A 23,309-nucleotide genomic window follows, 5' to 3' on the forward strand; every position below is an offset into this window, starting at 1 on the left:
TTAATTCATTTTACTCCTACTCACTTTGAAAGCCTTCTTGAAAAGAACACTTTTACCTACCTCCACCAATTTCCCTGCTATTGCAGTTCAAGTCTGGTCGCAAACAAAGTGATATTGCTATATTTAAATTACTTAAAGGAGGTGACTACAGTAAAACAAAGTAAATACATGTTTAAATTTCAACAGTAACATCTGCTTGACTACTGGTTCTATTTCAAACTTTCATCATTATATTACAAATTCAATAACAGTTTTGAAAACTTTTTGCTGCATTAATTTATATTTTGTTTTCCTAATGAATAGTTCTGGATGCACTCTTATTTGATAATGCATAATTTAGTCAACTAAGCAGAGATTAATTAATAAATATGGTGTTGTAAATTCTCCTTTTAGAAAGAGGAATACTGAGTGAAATATTGTAGTGAATTGCTTAATCCCTATAGCTCAAATACAAGGGTTAGTCACGTAAAGTATTGTAGCTTACTTTAGGTACAGGGTGACCCATGCCTGATCATAAATGTTTTCAATACAGTGGTCAAACTAAAAGTCAGGAGATTAAAGCTGCTCTCAATATTTTGAAATTTCTTGATATCCTATTATATTCATTGTAAAAAAAAATTTGCATCTCTACATGCTTTATTTTATTTTGCTGGTCTGTCCTTTCCCTTGGTTGTTCAACTTAATAAAGTACGCATCTACTTTATTTTCATACAAACACTTTATCACACTCTGATACAGGTGGACCTATTGTGAATTTTCAGTATTTTGTATTTATTCCAGAATTTTACCTCCCGTAGTCTGATTAAGAAATGTATACAATAATGGCAATGTCTACTGACATCCGCAACTGGAGTTATCTGTTAAATGCATGCTCACCTGGAAACACATAATTCCAGACTCTGCATCATGATGCCATATGCAAACACTGCGAGGAAGGGCATACAGTCTGTTCGACATATCACAATTGTTCTGTTCCAGTGTGAGCCCATGTTATAAGAAATGGGACCAGAATTGTGTTATAACCAATACAGGTAAGGAAAGTTCACATTGTACAAATGATGGTATAAATTCTTCAATCACATTATAGCCAATTCAAGTTGAAAAAATGTGTGTTATAGCAGATATCTGATTAGCATGGACAGGTTGGACTGAAGGGTCTGTTTTCATGCTGTACACCTCTATGACTCTATAACTGACTGTATTGAAACAGTGTTCGAACCAGTGGTGTTGGGGGGGGGGGGGGGGCAGTGGGAGGGTGTCAAGGGCTGGCAATTGAGACCTAGAGGGTAGGGATGAAGGAAGAAGGGTTGGGAGGTCTCTTTCCTTCCCCTTGTATCCCAGCTCTCCCCGTCCTAGGCCTCATACCCCAATCTTCTCTATGTTCACAGCCTCATCCTATTTAAACCCAAAACCAGTTTAATGCCTATGTAGTTGACTGTACATACACAGCCATGGTGTCAGCAGACAGCTTCAATAACTTATTAACTGGTATGATCTAAAATGCTGAATACCAACTTCGGAGCATAAATGAAGAAATAAGAGCAGAAACATGGTAATGGCTGATTCTCTGCATCATCTCTATTTTCCCGCTCACTTCCCATCTTCCTTGATTCTCTCAGAGATCCAAACTGTCCAACTTAGCCCTAAATATATTCCATGATGGAGCATTCGCAACTCTCCAAACTTCACTGTCCTTCAATATACAAGTTTCTCCACACCTCAGTTGTGAATGATCATCCCCTCTTTCTGAGACAGAATAGTCATGTTCTAGATTCCGCAGACATGAAAAATAAACTCTTTGCATTTACCCTTGAACCCTTTCAGCATTGTGTATATTTCATTGCGATCATTCTCCTGAAGTTCAGGAAACAAAGACTAAATGTATTCAAGTGCCCATCATAAGACAATGCTGTCATTCTACAGACCAGTCTAGTGAACCTTCACTGGACTGCCTCCATTGAAAATATATTAATCCTTAAATATAGAGACCAAACCTACACAGAGAGTTGAACCTTACCGGAAGTCAGATAACTGTCATTTTTGGTGAGTTTCACATGGCGGTGGAGGGGGGGAGGTTGGGGGGGGGGGGTGGGGGGCGAGCGGAGATGTTGTTTCTATACAAGGCCCTAATGAGTTTCCTGTGGTGCCACAGTTGTCCTAATCTCGCACGCAATGCAGGCAGCATTTCTCACCATTGCTGCGAAATCCTGAAATACCCGGTGCTGGCATAGGTATCACTTGTACAATCAGTCAATCATTAGCAGTCCAGAGTTGCCCTTCAGCGTTCACATAGTGGGACAGTAACTTCAAACTAATGCCTCTCAGGGCAATTTTGCAGTTTGCGCAACTCACACTTTATTGCACATCCAAGTGCACATTCTTACATCCATCGCTGTTTAAGCACCAAGCCACACAGTTTACCTGTCCTTGGCTACATCCCATTTCACAATCCTAAGTCAGAGCTACTCTTGCCTTGACGTACACCAATTGTCCATCATCTTCTCATTGTTGGTGACAATCACTCACAAATATTTCAAAGTATTCTCTTTTAGTCACCAACAGAAAAAGTGAATGAGAGGCAAACAGAAGTTGCATTTGCCTTTTAGAACAGAAAAAGACTGCTTGCCCCTCTAGCACCAACAGTTTTGCTGTCAATGAATGAACACTGCTTTCAGCTCTGATCTCCTGGAGCTGGATGTCAATTAAGTGCTATCTGGTTTGTAGCACCTGATACTCCCAAGCAGACGGTGACGCACTTCCTGTTCAACGTTTTCATCCTACTCCTTGGAAAATTGTCGAGTAAAAAATGAGGTCTGCAGATGCTGGAGATCACAGCTGAAAATGTGTTGCTGGTCAAAGCACAGCAGGCCAGGCAGCATCTCAGGAATAGAGAATTCGACGTTTTGAGCATAAGCCCTTCATCAGGAATGAGAGAGAATAGCCAAGCCGGCTGAGATAAAAGGTAGGGAGGAGGGACTTGGGGGAGGGGCGATGGAGGTGGGATAGGTGGAAGGAGGTCAAGGTGAGGGTGATAGGCCGGAGTGGGGTGGGGGTGGAGAGGTCAGGAAGAGGATTGCAGGTTAGGAGGGCGGTGCTGAGGTGAGGGAACCGACTGAGACAAGGTGGGGGGAGGGGAAATGAGGAAACTGGAGAAATCTGAATTCATACCTTGTGGTTGGAGGGTTCCCAGGCGGAAGATGAGGTGCTCCTCCTCCTGTCTCAGCCTGCTCCTGCCCCACCACCATTGTCTCAGCCTGCTCCTGGCCCACCCTCATTGTCTCAGCCTGCTCCTGCCCCACCGAACTCATCTCCCAATACCTCGACACGGTCCTGTCCCCTTTAGTCCAAGAACTCCCCACCTACGTTCGGGACACCACCCACGCCCTCCACCTCCTCCAGGATTTTCGCTTCCCCGGTCCCCAACGCCTTATTTTCACTATGGACATCCAGTCCCTGTACACCTCCATCCCCCATCACGAAGGACTCAAAGCCCTCCACTTCTTCCTTTCCCGCCGCACCAACCAGTACCCTTCCACTGACACCCTCCTTCGACTGACTGAACTGGTCCTCACCCTGAATAACTTCTCTTTTCAATCCTCCCACTTCCTCCAAACTAAAGGAGTTGCCATGGGCACCCGCATGGGCCCCAGCTATGCCTGCCTCTTTGTAGGATATGTGGAACAGTCCATCTTCCGCAACTACACTGGCACCACCCCCCATCTTTTCCTCCGCTACATCGATGACTGTATCGGCGCTGCCTCATGCTCCCACGAGGAGGTTGAACAGTTCATCAACTTTACTAACACCTTCCATCCCGACCTGAAATTCACCTGGACTGTCTCAGACTCCTCCCTCCCCTTCCTAGACCTTTCCATCTCTATCTCGGGCGACCGACTCAACACAGACATCTATTATAAACCGACTGACTCCCACAGCTACCTGGACTACACCTCCTCCCACCCTGCCCCCTGCAAAAACGCCATCCCATATTCCCAATTCCTTTGTCTCCGCCGCATCTGCTCCCAGGAGGACCAGTTCCAACACCGCACAGCCCAGATGGCCTCCTTCTTCAAGGACCGCAGATTCCCCCCAGACGTGATCGACGATGCCCTCCACCGCATCTCCCGCTCCTCCGCCCTTGAGCCCCGCTCCTCCAACCGCCACCAAGACAGAACCCCACTGGTTCTCACCTACCACCCCACCAACCTCCGTATACAACGTATCATCCGCCGTCATTTCCGCCACCTCCAAACGGACCCCACCACCAAGGATATATTTCCCTCCCCTCCCCTATCAGCGTTCCGCAAGGACCACTCCCTTCGTGACTCCCTCGTCAGATCCACACCCCCACCAACCCAACCTCCACCCCCGGCACCTTCCCCTGCAACCGCAGGAAATGTAAAACTTGCGCCCACACCTCCACACTCACTTCCCTCCAAGGCCCCAAGGGATCCTTCCATATCTGCCACAAGTTCACCTGTACCTCCACACACATCATCTATTGCATCCGCTGCACCCGATGTGGCCTCCTCTATATTGGTGAGACAGGCCGCTTACTTGCGGAACGCTTCAGAGAACACCTCAGGGACGCCCGGACCAACCAACCCAACCACCCCGTGGCTCAACACTTCAACTCTCCCTCCCACACCACCGAGGACATGCAGGTCCTTGGACTCCTCCACCGGCAGAACATAACAACACGACGGCTGGAGGAGGAGCGCCTCATCTTCCTCCTGGGAACCCTCCAACCACAAGGTATGAATTCAGATTTCTCCAGTTTCCTCATTTCCCCTCCCCCCACCTTGTCTCAGTCGGTTCCCTCAACTCAGCACCGCCTTCCTAACCTGCAATCTTCTTCCTGACCTCTCCACCCCCACCCCACTCCGGCCTATCACCCTCACCTTGACCTCCTTCCACCTATCCCACCTCCATCGCCCCTCCCCCAAGTCCCTCCTCCCTACCTTTTATCTTAGCCTGCTGGCTACTCTCTCTCATTCCTGATGAAGGGCTTATGCTCGAAACGTCGAATTCTCTATTCCTGAGATGCTGCCTGGCCTGCTGTGCTTTGACCAGCAACACATTTTCACCTTGGAAAATTGTACCCACTTTCCCAGATTGGCAGACTTCATTACATTTCCCCTTTGCCATTGTGCTGACCACAGAATGCTAGGAATATATGGCACACTCTGTCTTGATTGAACTGCCAGGCCTCTCCCTGACTGATCCAAGCAATGAACCTCCTCTTCAGGAGGCCCACTGCCTGCTTCACCATGACCCTCGTTGAAGGAAGGGGCAGCATTGTATTGATTTACAGCCTCTGACAGAGGGTTGAGTAACAGAATCATGAGCACAGATAGTAGTTAGGTATGTAAGGCTCTTGAAAATAGAGCAGGAATAAGAGAGTTCCCAAGGATATAGACATCATGACAGCTTTCAGAGGTGGATTTCTAAAATGTGATCAATGATCACAGATAACTTGCACGGTGATGCAATGGAAGGCTTTTCTATTGATTAAGTCAGCCACAATATGATATGGTCCTCTCATTGTGATGTGTGTACAGCCTGTAGTGCCCTGCATTAGTGGGAAGCTAGTTCTACTGGCAAAGCATACTCCCTGAGCTGCAGAACTGAACAGAGGGAAATGTGAAGTGGTGTGATCTAGAACAAACTACATCAGTAACATTAGTGGGTCAAGATCTGTGGGATATCATACACGTCCCCAATGGATTGTTGGAAGCACCTTAACAGCCTCAAGGATAGGATGGTCTTCCTTGTTTATTCACTCATAGGACGTGGACATCATTGGACAGGCCAATATTTATTGTCCATCCCTAATTGCTCAGAGGGTAGTTAAGAGTAAACCACATTGCTGTGCATCTGGAGTCATACGTTGGCCAGAATGATAAGGACAGAAGATTTCCTTCTTAAAGGGCATCAGTGAACCAGATGGGTTCTTCCGATTAATAATCTGGTGAAAATACCACTGAACCACGACCTCTCCTACTCCTCCATGTTGCAGGTCCCAGCTTTCCCGCAGGATCTTATTCCAATCAATGCAGCAGCAGTCATTTTGCAAAGTGACAGCAGGAAATTGTATGTGTTGTATGAGTATTGAGATCTTGTCTTCCTAGTCTCAATTCATGAAAAGAAGCATTCTGGCATATCAGGAAGTGTTGGTTAATACAGATCAAGGTGATAAGGAATCAGTTACATGCCAATATGGGTTATCTTATGAGATCTTGCAAATGCCACTTTTAAAGGTCACCTGTGATGACTCCTACTTCACAGAGGTGGCTATTTTCAATCTGCCATGACCAATTATATCAGTCAAGATGGGTTGCAACCCCACACAGTTAGGCACCGCACACATTTACAGATGGCTTCAATCTGTAATGTGCAAGTTTCTGATTATTGCAATCGCCTCTTGAAGGGTCTCGCATTACTCACAAGTAGAGCCCACATGTTGGGATAGAAAAGACCACTGACTTGGCCTATTCCAGGTGTGGTCACAGCACTTTTCCATTCGTAGTTCACATTTAGATGTTAATGACGATGGAAGGAGTGCAGGTCAGATGTGGCATGAAGAGCCATGTCCCTTTCTTCCTGTGAATAGTCCATCATTATTTATCCTTTATGTCCTCCCACACTTCATCTCAAATTACCTCTGCTGCTTTAGTCAATATGTCTTGAGCTCTGGTCCTACAGATTTGTCATGCCCACCATGGTGCTTCAGAGTACAGTGGTGGTAACTGCTGATAAACCCTGTCTCACAGTATCCAATGTTCCCTCATGCCACTATTGCCTCTAACTCCTTACAGGTTAAATCTCCTCCCTCCACCCTCCTTGTCTCCTCTACATCCCAGGTAGGTGCCTCCAATCCCCAAAACTGAGCTCTCCCACACCCCTTAACACAACAGTGTCCTCTGGTAACCCCTCTTGACTCTATTGACCCCAATGACAGTGGTCCACCTAAAGAGTGCCCCAATTGTTCACTGACCAGCCCTCTGGCTGAAATAAAAACTGAAAGTTCAAGAGAAACTAAACAGGTCCAGCAGCAACTATGAAGAGAGAGAATCAGAGTTATGTTTCTAATCCAGTATGACTCTTCTTCCAAAGAGTCATTTGACTTATTGAACTGGGACTCCCTCAATGATAACACTCTTGCTTGACTGAAGACCTCTCTTTTTTTAGACTTTGAGACATGACAATTTGGTTGTTGCAATGCAGTGTGTTTGGCACATAGGCTGCTGATGCATCCTTTAAGTGTGACATTGACATACCACAGTGCCATCCGACAACCATCCCTTGACTGAGCACCGTTGACAACCATAACATCCGTGACTAAGTAGCAAGACAAAAATTTTGTAAAGCATTTAAGATGCAGTTGAGAGGCAAAGTCCCAAAGATGTGGTAGACATGTAAGTAGACACAAAGTGAGTGAGTGCTAAGACAGCAATTGTGCAATTTTGAGATGAACTCTGGTCAGATCCATGAGATTGGTGCCTGTCCATGTGTGCAAAGTGTCTTAGAGCATGACAATGAAAGGTGCTGGTGTGCTCCAAAGTGCAGTACTGAAATACAGAACCATATTGAAAGTGAATAGGAGATATGCTATGATGACGCAGTGAAGCTAGTATGCTTTGGATGCCAAGGTCTGTAGACTGTGGAGTGTGCACAGTTCCTGTCCATGGAGAGTGCTCTAAGATGTTGGTGCTGGAGGTCTAAGATGGAGATTGCGAGGAACAAGTGGCAAGCTGGAGTCACCAGTTCCTGTTCTGACTTTCACATCAGAATTATCACCATCTAGTTTTTAACCAGCAGGTGGAAAAATGGGTAAATATATATTAACGAGGTGAGATTAACTAATAAGTCAATGTCAATGCAAGGTAAAAGGCCTCTTGCCACTCATTAATGAGAATCTTATCTCATTGTTGAACACATGCCAAGAAACTCCTCACTGATCAACTCACATGACTTTCCCAACTTTCTTGCCAGAGCCAACATTATTCAGAGTGGGAAGATTGTGCCTATAATAGTTCAAGTGTGGCCTCATCAAAGCCCTGTACAATTGTACTTCTTTATTTTTCTACAACAATCCAATTGCAATAAAGGTTTCCATGCCATCTGCCTTCTTTATTTCTTGTTGTAGCTGCATACCAACTTTTTGCATTCATGTATCCTTCTGAATATGAATATTTACAAGTTTTTAGAAAAACTTCTACTTTTCTATTATTTTGACCAAATAACTACAAGTAACTTCCAAAAGATGTGCAGATCCAGTGAATTGGCCATTCTAAATTGTCTATAGTTTTGAGTGCATTCGTCAGGGGTAAATGTAGGGAAATGAGTCTTGGTGGTTTACTCCTTGGAGGGTCAGTGTCGACTTGTTGGGCTGAAGGGCCTGTTCCACACTGTAGGTATTCTAATCTAATCTACACAGTTCCCATGTCATACTTTTTTTGATACCTTGTTGCCCACTCATTTAATCTAGCTATTTGTCTCCTCAATGCTTGCATTCCCCCCTAGTTTTGTATCGTCAGCAATTTTAGATGCATTATTCTCTGTCTAGATATAGACCACAGATTGTCAATAGCTAAGGTCACTGCATTAATTCAGCACTGCAGTAGTTACAGCTTTCCAAATGAAAAATGCCCCTTACTCTTTCTTTCCTTTCGTTAACCAATCATAGAATCCCTACAGTGTGGAAACAGGTCCTTCGGCCCAACAAGTCCACACCGACCTTCTAAAGAGTAACCCACCCAGCCCCTTTCCCCTTACCCTATACATTTACCCCTGATTAATGCACCTAACCTACTCATCCCTGAGCACTATGGGAAATTTAGCAAGGTCAAGTCGCTTAACCTGCACATCTTTGGACTGCATCCTCTATCCATGCTAATATATTACCCAAAATCCATGATGCCTTATCTAGCAAAAATACTAAATGCCAAGGAAATCCAAGCATACAACATCGAATGATTGCTCTTTATCCTCTCAGTTACATGCTCATTAAAAAATCCAATCAATTTTTCAAACATAATCTCGCTTTTGTGAAACCACATTGACTTTGTCTGAACATGTTACAATCTTAATAACAAATTCCAGCCCTTTTCCGAAGACTGATTTCAGGCTTACTGACCTGATGTTGTTTGTTTTCTCACTATCTCCCTTTCTGAATAGCAGTATTGCCTTGTCAATTTCCAAGCTGCTGGGATTTTTCTAGAATCTATGACATGTTGGAAAATAATCAGGCACGTTCATTATCTCAGCAGGTACATCATTTAGTATACAGGATATAGACCATAAAGTCCTTAGGATTTGTCAGATTTTAGTCCCATATGTTTCTCTGGAACTTCTGATACCAATTACATTAATTTTCTAATTCTTATTAGCTCTGGGTTACCCTTGACTTGTAGAATATGACTTCTGTTTTCTACTGTGAAGACAGGCACAAAATATTTGTTCAAAGTATTTGCTATTTCCTTCTTCTCCATGATGATACTTTTTATGTCTCCACCTCTAAGGGACCGAGGTTTGTTTCAATTGTTTTCTTTTTCATGTAATTGTAAATACACTCACAATTTTGTTTGTATTACTGGCTAGTTAACTCTCCCATTCTATTTTTCGCTTTGCTTCAAATTTTGGTGGCCCCTCACTGATTTCTGAAACACTTGAATCCTCAGACCTAGTACCATTCGTTACAATGCTATTAGTTTCTTCATATAATCTAATACAGGCTTTAACTTCCTGAGTATGCCAAAAAGGGATCTTTCTTGCTAAATCATTATTTCCTAACAAGATCCAATTTGTTGAACATTTTACATTTTTTTTAAAAAATCACTGCTTATTTATACCATGCACTTATATCTATATATTTTGTTTTGCTTAAATTTAAGACTTTTATTTGTGATCAAGTTATGCCATTTTCAACATATTATAGATTATTAGATAATCGTATTATGATCACTATTTCCCATTAAATAATTAACTGTGAGGTCAGTCATTGACTTTCTCTCATTGCATAATATTTCAGTTAAAAAGCTGTAATCCAAGTTCTGTAGGAACTATTACTGTAGGAAACAGACAAAAAAGCAATCTACAAACTCATTTCCTAGATTATGTTTGCCAATTTATCCAGAGTATATGAAGGTAAAAGAAGTTTTGAATTATTATTTTTCACAAGCTCCAATGATTTTATGTTGAATTCTCCATCTAACAGTATGACTATTATTGGGGAGTTATAAAATACTTCTTCTAGTCCTTTTCTCCTTTCACACTTCATGCCATGTGCGTGTTGCAGTCAAGTTGAGTTTTCCTCAGCAATTTCTAACTGTGTGTGAACTAAATGGCTAGCTAGGCATAACATAGATGGATTAAGAGTCAATTATTTTTGATCCTTGAAATAGACAGCCTTTAACCAAGAAGCAGAGGCAGAAAGGAAAAAAAAAATCACTTTAAGCTGCTTTGTAAAACGTTTGAAAAGAACTTCTGAAAGTTTTACCATCGACAGGGTCATCAACTGAAAGTTTTCAATAATAAAAAAAAGTCCATGTGACTAGTCAACCCTTTACTCAAACACCATTGAGGAAAAAGTTAAAATACTGAGGTTTTGTACCAGAAAAACGAGGCAATAAAGCAGCTAGAAAGGGTATGCAGTAAGCAAGCCAAGTTGGAGAACTAGATTTCTGAGCAGAGAAGCTTGTTTAATACAGTTGCTGTTGTTTCTTTCACTTCTGAGTCATTGAACGGTTGAAACCACCATACCAGGTGAAGGTAAAGGTAATTCTAACAGGTCTACAGTACCAAGACTAATTGGGGATGGGAGTTGGGAAGAATTTTGGCCATGCAGCATGTAGATGGAGCACTAGTACTTCTGAGCATCAATGGTGGAGAGACTGATTGTTTGTGGATCTGGTGCCGAACAAGCGAGCTGCATTATCCAAACATGGAAGAACAATGAGCCAGGTAGATCAAGTAGCAATGCTTCTCAATAACTACTGAATGTGTTGCAAACCCGTGTGTATGTATTCTAGTCATATTCCATGTTTAACCACTCTGGAAGGCAGTATAGGAGGCCATCAAGTCAATGACTGTTCTCATCATCTTGGCAGATTGCAAATGATGTTTACTGCCCTGCAAAACAATGCAATTAATATAACTTGCACTATTAGTTACTAAAGGCTGCAATTCCCAACATCTGTCTGCTGTTAAAAGCATCTGTAATGTTGTACTATTTCCCAACATGCTCACGAGAGTAAGTATCAAACAAAACGTATACACTGAGACTGTAAGGGGATATATTATTCCAATTGATCAAGGAAGTTAATTTTAAGCAGTACCTTAAAAGGAGAAGAAAGAGGTAGATAGGTTCTTGGAGAGAGGGTCAGAGCTTAGGGATTGTCATTAAAAAAATGAAGTGATAAATATTGGGAAGTACAAAGCCAGAATTCGATGAAGCTGGAGATCTTTTCACAAGTAACAAATGCAAGACTGAAACATTAAAGGGTATGTTGTAATCTGAATGAATTATATTTATCTTTTGGCTAGAAAGAATCAGCAGATATGAGATACAGTCCTGAAGATGTATTTGGCACCACATTTTCCTCTGGATTGTGATAAAATTAGCTCAGAAAGTGAAAGCAGGCTAGGACATTGAGGATATATGCTATCAACATCAGACAAGATTAGCAGCCATAGACATAGAGATGTACAGCATGGAAACAGACTCTTCGGTCCAACTTGTCCATGCCGACCAGATATCCCAACCCAATCTAGTCCCACCTGCCAGCACCCGGCCCTTATCCCTCTAAACCCTTCCGATTCATATACCCATCCAAAATGCCTTTTAAATGTTGCAATTGTACCAGCCTCCACCACTTCCTCTGGCAACTCATTCCATACACTTACCACCCTCTGCGTGAAAATGTTGCCCCTTAGGTCCCTTTTATATCTTTCCCCTCGCACCCAAAATCTATGCCCTCTAGTTCTGGACTCCCCGATCCCAGGGAAAATAACTTTGTCTATTTACCCTATCCATGCCTCTCATGATTTTATAAACCTTTATAGGGTCACCACTCAGCCTCCGACACTCCAGGGATAACAGCCCTAGCCTATTCAACCTCTCCCAATAGCTCAAATCCTCCAACCCTGGCAACATCCTTGTAAATCTTTTTTGAACCCTTTCAAGTTTCACAACATCCTTCCGATAGGAAGGAGACCAGAATTGCACGCATTATTCCACCCTAAATAGCAGAATCATTCTCCCCTCCCACTCCCAAACTAAATGAACTGTGAGGACTTTAGATGGTATACAATGCCTTAATTAACATACAAGCATTATTCGCAATGCTATCATATGTGAGAACAAGCCTAAAATACACTTGTGCTTTTTCAACAAATCACATACTTTCAAAGTTAAAAATCACACAACGCCAGGTTATAGTCCAACAGGGTATTTGGAAGTATCATCTTTTGGAGTGATGCTACAACCACCTGATGAAGAAGCAGCGCTCCGAAAGCTAGTGCTTCCAAATAAACCTGTTGGACTTTACCTGTGTTGTGTGATTTTTAACTTTGTCCACCCCAGTCCAACACCGGCACCTCCAAATCACATATTTTCAAAGCATACGTCACGACGTTCATGTTGAAATGCAAATACTTCTTAAAAAACAAAGACAATAAGATCATAAGCTGAAGGAGTAGCATATGCATTTGACCCAATAAGAACAGTCTGCTTTTCGATTACATCATGACTGGTCTGAACGTTCTGAGCTTTCCTATGTTATCTGCAGAACCCTTGATCTCTCAATGATTAGAAATCCTTCTATCTCAGCCTTGAATATGTTTAATGATCCAGCATTGACAACCCTCTGTGGCAAAGAATTCCACAGATTCATCACCCATTGAGAGAAAAAGCTCCTCTTCATCTCTGTCTTAAATGGATGATCCCTTATTCCAAGATGATACTTGTGGTGCTAGCCTCCCACAAGGGGAAACAACTGAATATTTACTCTGTCAAGCACACTAAGAATCTCACATACAGTCATAGAGATGTACAACATGGAAACAGACCCTTTGGTCCAACCCGTCCATGCCAACCAGATATCCCAACCTAATCTAGTCTCACCTGCCAGCACCTGGCTCATATCCTTCCAAACCCTTCCTATTCATTTACTCATCCAAATGCCTCTTTAATTTGCAATTGTATCAGCCTCCACCTCTTCCTCTGACAGCTCATTCCACACACGTATCACCCTCTGTGTGAAAAAAATGCCCCTTAGGTTTCTTTTATATCTTTCCCCTCTCACCCTAAACCTGTGCCCTCTAGTTCTGGACTCCCCGACCCTATGGAAAAGACTTTGTGTTTTTACCCTATCCATGCCCCCATAATTTTGTAAACCTCTATAACGTCACCCCTCAGCCTCCGACGCTCCAGGGAAAACAGCCCCAGCCTGTTCAGCCTCTCCCTATGTTTCAACTCTCATTCTTTGATCTTTCGTAGACTTGAATAACTTTCCTAATGTTCTGATTTACCACCAATCTTTACCACATTATATGGTTTTACTTTTAATTTGACACTGTCTTTAACTTCCTTGGCTAACCATGGTTAAGTAATTCCCTTTCTTAGAATCCCATTTTCTTACTCAGATATATTTTTGCTGCAAGACATGAACTTTCTGTAAAATGTCTACCATTATTCATCAACCATCTTTCTGCTGAACTCCTTTCCCACTCCAGCCAACTCTGCCATCAAGCCAATGTAATTATCCTGATTTAAATTTAGCACAGCTGTTTCCAGTTTCTTACTCTCAAACTTAATGTTAAATTCTAACAGGTTACGGTCAATATTTTCATGGGGATTTTTTATTCTGAGATCACTTACTAGGCCTGCCTCATTACCAGATCCAAACTAGCCTACTTGGATGCACAACACGCTGTTCTAGGAAATTATCCTGAATACATTCTATGATTTCTTCCTTCAGACTGTCCCTGCCAATTTGATTTTCCAAATTTGTATGAAGATTAAAGTTACCATTAAGTAACCAGTGTCTTTGTCCCCTTGTTATTACTTGGATTTTCGCAAGGCATCTGATAATGTTCCCCATGGTAGACTCATTCAGAAAGTGAGGAGGCATGGGATGCATGGAAATCTGGCTGTCTGGACCTCACAAGCCTCATTCCTGATGAAGGGCCTTTGTCTGAAATGTTGATTCTCCTGCTCCTCAGATGCTGCCTGACCTGCTGTGCTTTTCCAGCACCACATTCTCGACTCTGGGATGTAGAATTGGCTGGCCTATAGAAGACAGAGGGTGATGGCTGATGGAAGGTATTCAGCCTGGAGTTCAGTGACGAGTGTTGTTCCACAAGGATTGGCTCTGGGACCTCTGCTCTTTGTGATTTTTATAAATGACTTGAATGAGGAAGTGCAAGGCTGGGTAAGTAAGTTTGCCAATTACACAAAGGTTGGTGGAGTTGTAGATAGTGTGGAAGGTTGTTGTAGGTTGCAACAGGACATTGACAGGATGCAGAACTGGGCTGATAAATGGCAGATAGAATTCAACCTGGAAAAGTGTGAAGTCTTTCATTTTGGAAGGATAAATTTGAATGCAGAAAATAGGGTTAAAGGTAGGATTCTTGGCTTTGTGAAAGAACAAAGGGATCTTAGGGTCCATGTGCATAGATCCCTCAAAGTTGCCACCAAGTTGCTAGGGTTGTTAAGGCATATGGTGTGTTGGCTTTCATTAGCAGGAGGATTGAGTTTAAGAGCTGCAAGGTTATGCTGCAACTCTGTAGAGCCCTGGTTAGACCACACTTGGAATATTGTGTTCAGTTCTGATCGCCTCATTATAGGAAGGATGTGGAAGCTATAGAGAGGGTGCAGAGGAGATTTACCAGGATGCTGTCTGGACTGGAGGGCAGGTCTTATGAAGAAAGGTTGAGGGAGCTAGGCCTTTCCTCATTGGAGTAAAGAAGGATGACAGGTGGCTTGATAGAGTATACAAGGTGTTGAGAGACATAGCTAGAGTGAATAGCCAGGGACATTTTTCCTAGGGTGGAAATATCTATCACAAAGAGGCATAATTATACAGTAATTTTAGGGGAGATGTCAGAGGTAAGTGCTTTACACAAAGAGTGGTGGGTGTGTGGAACGCACTGCCAGCGGTGGTAGTAGAGTCAGATACATTAGGGACATTTAAGTGACTCTTGGATAGGCACATGGATGATAGTCCAATGAAGGGTATGTAGGTTAGTCTGATCCCAGAGTAGGATAGATGGCCAGGACAACATCGAGGGCAGAAGGGCCTGTACTGTGCTGTACTGTTCTATGTTTTATGTTCTATTACTTACCTCCACCGATATGGATTCTGTATCATGCAATCCAAGAACATTTCTTACTAATGTACCAATTCCATCTCATATTGACGAAGCCAAAGTATTGCCACTGGTTAACAGTGAGGAGGAGTTCGTTTGGACAGTCAAGCAACGGCAAACAATTTTCCCTAAATTTTTTTTTCTTGTTCTCTACTTCTCCACCCAATTGACACTATGGAGGGAAAGGCTTTCCCCATAAATGAAAGATCAAACTTAAGTTTTAGTGAGAAGTTAATCAGTTCTCTCTGTCATAGTGAATGGTGTCACATGACACCTGAAGCTAATGAAGCTGAACTATTACTTTGGAAACCGCTTAATGCCAATCTGTTGGGAACTCTCTACATTCTATTATACAACTGGAAAAATCACACCAATCGCAACTCTTGATTTTTCCACTGGTAAGTAACAGGGACTGGACCTTACTGGAAAAACAATGAGTACTAACATGCAACATCAATCAGCAGCTTAACAGATATGCCATGAATTGTGACTTTCCAGAATCTGCTGCTTAATTTACATTTTGTTAACCAGTGGCAATACAGTTTCATACAGCCAACAAATCAGATCTAAGTTTGGTAGTCTTGTCATATTCAGTCATAAATGGTGGTGGATAATTAACCCAACAAGTGGAAGAGATGGAGGCCCAACAAATACCCCAGCCTCAAGAATGGGGAGTGCAGCATTTCATTTCAAAAGACAAGGCTGAGACATTGCATCCACCTTCAGCCAAAAGTACCAAGTGAGTGATTCATTGCAGTTTCATCAGGAGGTCCATCGCACCACAGATGCAGGTCTTCGATCAATTCAATTCACTCCTCATTATATCAAGATGTTGCTGTCATTTGTTGACTCCTGCATAGGGTAGTGTTGTTTCTGAAACCATTCAAGCGATTGTGTGGAAGATTTGTGCTTCATTAGTAGCTGCTCCTTCAGCCAAGCTGTTCTAATAGGACTACAACACTGATATTTACCTTCCCATATGAATAATTATGTGATACATCCTTTCTATTAAAAACAGAATAATTCCAACATTGGTCAATTGTAAACCCTTCAAGTTTACTCTCGATCAACAGTAAAATGACGGAAGTGCTCTCAAGTGCACTTGCTTAGCTATAACCTGCTCACTGGAGCTTAGGTTGACTTTTATCAGGGCCATTCAGCTGCTGACCTTAATACACCAGTAATAGGCAAAACATAGGTGGGGTGAAAATGACTGCCTTTGGCATCAAGGCAGTATTTGGCAGCATTTGGCATGAAGGAGCCCCAGCAAAATTGTCATCAATTTTCTTTAATTATTTTGTTAAGTATTTTGACAGAGTTACAATTAAGCCAATTTTTTTCTCTTAGTTTTATTTTGTTTGTATTTTAACTGTAGTGTAAAAATAAAGTGTGTTTGCTTAAATTCGAATAGTCTGACCAATCGAATTGTACCTGGAACACAATGCCTTACTCTTACCCTTAAAATTAGAAAATGTTAAGGTCTAAGGCCACCTTAATATATTTTGAGGGGGTTTGATCTGGTCCATAACAACATACAGTAAGAACTTTTAAAGTTTTCAAGTATCTGAATAAAATAATGAAAATAGTTTGATGGGCAAGTTAGAATCATTGATTTGTTTTCATAACTGAACATTCATTACCAAACTTGTCCTTTAATAAAATTCCAAAGTGGACGAATCTGTAACCTTACTAATGCCAACTGTAAGGTGAGGCAAACATCCCCATCAGATACCCTGCATTACATGAATTAGTGGAATTCATATTTGAACTGAGAGTCTCTGAGCTCGCTGGCTGAGACAGACTAGGCAGTATGCAAGCCTGGGGCAGCTGGCTGGATCAGGGGTTTAGCTTGTAGGGCTAAATGAAGACCCCCACAAAAATGCCTCCGCTGAAAGACAGTGAACACCAGCTTGCAGAGCAACCAACCGAGACATTCTGGAGCCTGCAAAATTACAAAACCATTCAACTTTTAATCATTTGCTCAAACACAGAGATACTGAACATTCCACATCACTGTGCTACATGCAGTCCTGTTTGTCTTTTATTGTGAAGGCCTTACACTACCAGGAAAACTATAACCTGCATCCATCCAAGAGAAATACTGGACATTCAAAACTATTGGAAACACATTCATTTTTATCGGAGAACTATTCCCACCTCATCCAGCCCCAAGAGGAAGAACAACAGCTCAGTAATCAAATTCAGTCTTGGCAGGAGATAAGGGGAAACAACAATTGTTAAAAGTGGGGATTCTAAACCCACAGTACCAAGTTGGGCCTGCAAGGGTTAACTGGGGTGCTAGTTAGCTGTCAGATAAATCTCACTTCACTTGATCCATAACATTGGGGGTTTTTGAAATATTCATTTTCTTTTTCAATTATTGTACATATTTTCAATTTTGCTTGTCTTAACAAAATTAGCTTCCTCTGTCTCTGAAGCATCTGCCTCCTCTGTGTTTCACCATGTCTCAACTGACTACACAAGCCGAGCGTCAGAACAGGGAGCTGCTGACAATAACCCAAGCAGCACTTCCAACACAACCAACATCACAACATCAAAGGAGAAGTTATCTTCAGGTAATGGTAATGGTATGAAAGACAGCACCAAATACCAGGAACAAGGTCAATACACTCTTCTACTTACTCATAGTATTCAGCAGCAGGATTGGATTTGTACTCATAATACTTTGTGGATGTATTTTGCTGTATAAAGTTGTTGAAGTCAGAACAATTGGGGCTATTCCAACTATTGTTGCAATGGATCCAAGGTAATTCCATGGTAAAAGATGCATATAGATAATAGAGTGCCCAGGCGATGATTACATTGTAATAGAAGCCAACATACACTGCAATCAGGATAACTGTGAAACCAACACCTAAGATAAACAACAGAGAATCAATGTTTGATATTGTTATTTTAAAAGTAGAATCAAGAATCTTTCCAATACAAATAAAATTATGATAATACTGCTCATTGTACTGTAGATAAAGGGGACTCCAAAAGTTGATAACATGGAACAGAGTGGATTACAAGGCTGTAAACGAATTGAGGATATCAAACATCACAAATTTTGCAAGTATTCTATAAGTAGTAACTGATAGCTGAGTTAGATTAATGTCATGAAATCACACCAGAATATATTTAAAACTATCTATGCTGTTAATTTTACGATGATTTTATTCCACTTGAAGTCTGTGCATTGCTAGTAGCAACTAATTACTGTACTGCAGATAATGACTGCTCGTATTCTTCATGAATAATGACATAGACCAGATAATTAACAAACAGAAAAGCATTGCTGCAAGCTTATCAGAAAAAAGATACGATTACTAAAACTATCATTAGCCACTATTATATGTGTTATCATATATCAATAAACTTGTGTTACTTCAGTTGATATTGCTTCACAGATGTACTGTTAGGGCATACATGAGCAAATGATTTGTATTGTAGCTGTTATAAGGCACATCAGTCACATCATTTCTATTACTACAAGAATATTGCTCAAATTGCAAAACATCTCAGAAAAGCCTTCCATTTGGCTCAGGGAAATAGTGATTTTTTTTTCAATTTGTCATATTTTTCTATGCTGAGTCAATATTACAGAAGAAAATTTGAAGATAAAACTGGCTGTGGTAAATGTTTTTTTATTAAGTTGTGTTAAATTATGATGTTCTATGTCTCCTTACATGTAGCATTTAAGTCTAAAGATACAATGTATGGGATTTCTTAACAGAATGTTGATCCTTGATGTCTAACTTATATTTAGACATAATTATATACACAGACAATGGAAAATAATTTACAAATAAAATTAAAATTATTTTTAAAAATATTGTAAGTAAACTATATTGGACCAGCACCAGAGTTACAATGAGGCATTTTGAGTTCGATTTCAATGCTTTCTGATAAACTTCATCACATGGGTATTTGTATATGATATTCATCGCAACAGACCCACAAAAATCCTGGAGCAAAAGGTTGGCGATATTTTTAGAGATACGCTGTCTCACTTGTTAACTGAAAGCCCTGAAAAAAAATCTGCATTTTGTTTTAAACATTAAAGCTTAAAAAAAATGAATGATTGTAACATGAATGAGGGCAATATTAACAATGTATGAACTTCAGCATTTGAAAGTTCTCAGGTTATCTATCACCTGCTGAAATTGAAATGAGCATCAAGAAATATTCTGCTTTAATGGTATACGCCTGAAACTTTCGCAAGACATAATAGGTTTTTAGTGTAAGAACTGGATTGGTAATAATAGCACAACAAAAACCTGGCAAAAATGGAACATTATAATTTTGTTTTTTTCTGCATTCTTCACCGTTTTCATGGTAAACTATGTTGCCAGTAAACCAAGCAACATTACTCATCTGATCAGAGTAGGGAAAGGCATTTTCCTGGGAGAAGCCATAGATTTTCTTAATGGCAGTCACACCTGCATTTTCTGACACGTGCAGTAAGAAGTGGGGGACAAAAACAGAAACTGCTCATATATGGTGATATGCATCTACTGTATACCACCTTTCCTAATTACAAATCAGTTCTGAAGAAGGGTCACTTGACCTGAAACATTAACTCTGGTTTCTCTCCACAGACGCTGCCAGGCATGTCCAGTTCCTCCGTACTTTCTGCTTTAGTTTCAGAATTTTTCCACATTCCACAGTTCTTTATTTTTTGTTTAAGAAGTGCTCAGGAGTGGAAATCCTAACTGATATGAACTCCATTCATTTTAGAGGCCCGATTAATGAATGCATATCAGACGCTTACCTTTAAATATGGGGCAGATTTTCCAAACACCTGCAGCCCCTTCCCTGTTGAACTGTCCCAGTGCCAATTCCATGTAAAATAGTGGCATTCCAGCAATGAACATAAAGAACAGGTAAGGAACAAGAAATGCCCCTGCAGAAAATCAAAACAGTTTTTAGCATTCAGTATGAGCGAGAATACTTGAGTTGTAGATGTACACTTAGATTGCCCTTGGAATCTCGCCCCAAATCAGGAACTGCATTGCAAACAGAGAGCAGCTACAGAGGACAAGAAGAGTGTTGCAACATTAAATAGAGTAATTGTAAATTGAGAGGCAGGAAGTTAGAAGTTGGTGTTGGTAAAATTGTAAAATTATAAAATGGGGAAAGCATTGCATTGTCCCTTTAAAAGATTTTATTCAGCGCTTAGAGATTTAAAATGAATATCTGTGAGCAGCTTGAAAGTTTATAAGTATATGGAGAGCCTGAACTGAAACATTTGTATCAAAAGGCCATACAGATAGCAGGCCAAGCAGTAGTTTTTCCCAAGACATCAGTCTTTTGAATTTAGCCAATCAATTTGAACTAGGCCCTTCGAAACCAAAAACCGATTAAATTTAAATCTAAAGGTTTGACAACATAGGATTAATCCAATTATTAGAAACTTATAGGTCAACAAAGGTATAAAAAAAGGAGGCAGTTGGACAAAGACCCCAGAGCAAGCTGCCATCTGCCAGAGCTAATAACCCTCAGCTCTCAAGAGAGAAACGCTGACTCTCACAGCTTGATCTATGTCTTAGAGAAAACACTATCTAAATAACAACAGTACCAATGACGGAGAAGGCATTCTTGACAGAAAAATCAACGGAGGAGGCACAGAACATTCTGAAAGACAGGTAAACTGGCTTTAATTTTGAAAGACTAAATTCTATTTTTATAAAATGTGTGGGACTTGTATTTATTGGAACAGCATACTATTAGAATCTCATTTTATTCATGACTTGGAAGAACTGGTGTTGGACTGGGGTAGACATAGTTAAAAATCACAACACCAGGTTATAGTCCAACGATTTATTTAGAGGCACTGGCTTTTGAAGAACTGCTTCTTTATCAGGTGGTTGTGAAGCGGGATCATAAGACAGAATTTATAGCAAAAAATTACAGTGTCATGCAGCTGAAATATTCTATTAAACAAACTTTTAGAATTGGTTTGCTAGTTTCAGTTCTTTAATATGCAAATCTCAGGACTTCTTTTAAGTCACACTCTCAAAATAACTTAAGGTTTTATAACAAAAGGTGCTATCTCAGCTCAGACAATGCATTAAATGTGTGAGGTTAAAGTCTGTCTGTATCCCAATCCTGAGTCAGACTGGTTCTATTTCTAAAGTGGAATTTACAAAATATTAAATGGATTGACTGTCTGTATGTTGTGTATTTTTGAGCAAAATAGAATATTAATTCATCCCATAAACTTATCTTTATGTGTGTTTGTGCAGGAGAGACAGAGTGAGTGTGTGCGTGTGACTGTGAGTGCATGTGAGAGAGTGCGTGCTTGCATGTGTGCAAGTTTTGTAAAGTATGTGTGCGAATGTGTTGGGGTATGAGCCTGTGAGAGGGTGCGTGCGTGGGTGTGAGTATGGGGGGGTGTATGTGTGCGTGTATGAGAGAAGGTCTGTGTAAACGTATGCAGGAGTGTGTGTGTACTTGTGTGTGTGCACATGTGCGTGTGTGAGAGAGAGTGTAGTGCAGTGGGGTCACCTGTAGTGTGACATAAACCCAAATCCTGATTGAGGCCATCCCTATGGGTACAAGACTTTGCTATTTAACCACTAGAAGTTGCTGAAAAAGAGGTTACACCACTTTTCACACCCTTTTCACGGATTATCGGGCGATGCACTCCTCTTTGAGTGTTTGGTTTTAGTTTGGTTTTATAACAATAGTTAGCTTGTTTTCACCATATTCATTCACTAACTTGAGCTGCAAATAAAAAGCTTTGTCATTATTTCTTCTGTCTATGAGTTACATGTTTGCAATTAATAATTTAATCTATGAACTGAATGCATCGGGGAATGCGCATACCAAGCGGGAAACGCATGTGTGGCGTGCGCTGTTTGTTTTTTAAATATAACTTAACCGCTGGGGATTAAAGAGCAAAACTAACAAATGATCTTTATCACTGCAATCCACTCAACGTGGAGTCAAAACATACACAGTCTGGCAGATTGCTAACACGGCTGATGCATGTTTGCTGAGGGGAATTAGGAAAGAATAGGATACCATTCCCACTTTCCCCACCCCCCACCACCACATACCCCCCCCCCCCCCCTCAACCCGACAGAGAAAGGGAAATGCAGCGAGAGTCACTGATGCTGAACTGGGCGCTCCTACCTCCGCCGTTGCGATAACAAAGATAAGGGAACCTCCAGACATTGGCCAGGTCCACGGCAAAACCAACAACCGACAGCAAGAAATCGATCTTCTTGGCCCAGGTCTCCCTGTTCGCGGGCTCGGCCTCCCCTTCTCCAGGAAGTTGGGAAGAGCTGAGCAGAGCGGAATTGGTGAATTGAACGCCATTCTGCTCCTTCACCAGAATCAGCTCCACTTTCTTCGCCTCCATCCTGTTGAACTCTTGGACTGGAGCCACGACTGAAGACATCAAGCTGGGGAGTTTGCCTTTGATCATGGGAAGCCGTGCGCTCTTCAAACCCGCCAAGCCCCCCCCCTCACGAACGCGACTCGGCTCGGCTGGTCCTCTGAGCGGCCCTGGTAACAGCAAATGTCCCAGTGTCACCGAGTCAACCCTCAAGAACAGGAGAACACTCAGTCACTACAAAATAAACCTCTCCAGTCGATAAAACAAAAAATAAACATCCAACAGATCAACCAATAACGAATAATATAAACCCTAGACATGAGATGGTGACCATGAGTGTACGTTCTGTAGTCTCTAAACGATAGACAAAGATCAGTTCGTTTCCGGATTGGACACGGCCAACCATCTGCGTTGATGCCACGGTGAATCTAGATTGCATTTCTGTATTTTAGATTAACTCAGTTATCGAAAGGGTGAGCAGTTTTATTCGCTAAACCTGTCGCCTTCCACCTGTTTTGGGGCAAGGTTGTGGCATCAATGTCGTAATAATTATTCCTCAAAAATAAAAGTTATTTCCAAACCGTGGGTTTGT

The 23,309-nt window shown here is 41.5% G+C and overlaps 1 protein-coding gene across 1 annotated transcript in view; it reads right to left on the bottom strand.

Moving 5' to 3' along the window:
- Window positions 1–22,807, bottom strand: part of slc6a3 (solute carrier family 6 member 3) — a 124,715-nt gene extending 101,908 nt beyond the window's left edge. Inside the window, exons 1-3 of the mRNA XM_060825323.1 lie at window positions 22,513–22,807; window positions 20,147–20,278; window positions 18,016–18,247 (exon numbers count right to left, since the gene is read on the bottom strand). Of these exons, the coding sequence (XP_060681306.1) occupies window positions 18,016–18,247; window positions 20,147–20,278; window positions 22,513–22,807 (659 nt within the window). The remainder of the gene's footprint in view (window positions 1–18,015; window positions 18,248–20,146; window positions 20,279–22,512) is intronic.
- Window positions 22,808–23,309: the final 502 nt, after the last annotated feature.

This window comes from Hemiscyllium ocellatum, chromosome 5, assembly GCF_020745735.1.
Source record: "Hemiscyllium ocellatum isolate sHemOce1 chromosome 5, sHemOce1.pat.X.cur, whole genome shotgun sequence".
NCBI classification, from domain to species: Eukaryota; Metazoa; Chordata; class Chondrichthyes; order Orectolobiformes; family Hemiscylliidae; genus Hemiscyllium; species Hemiscyllium ocellatum.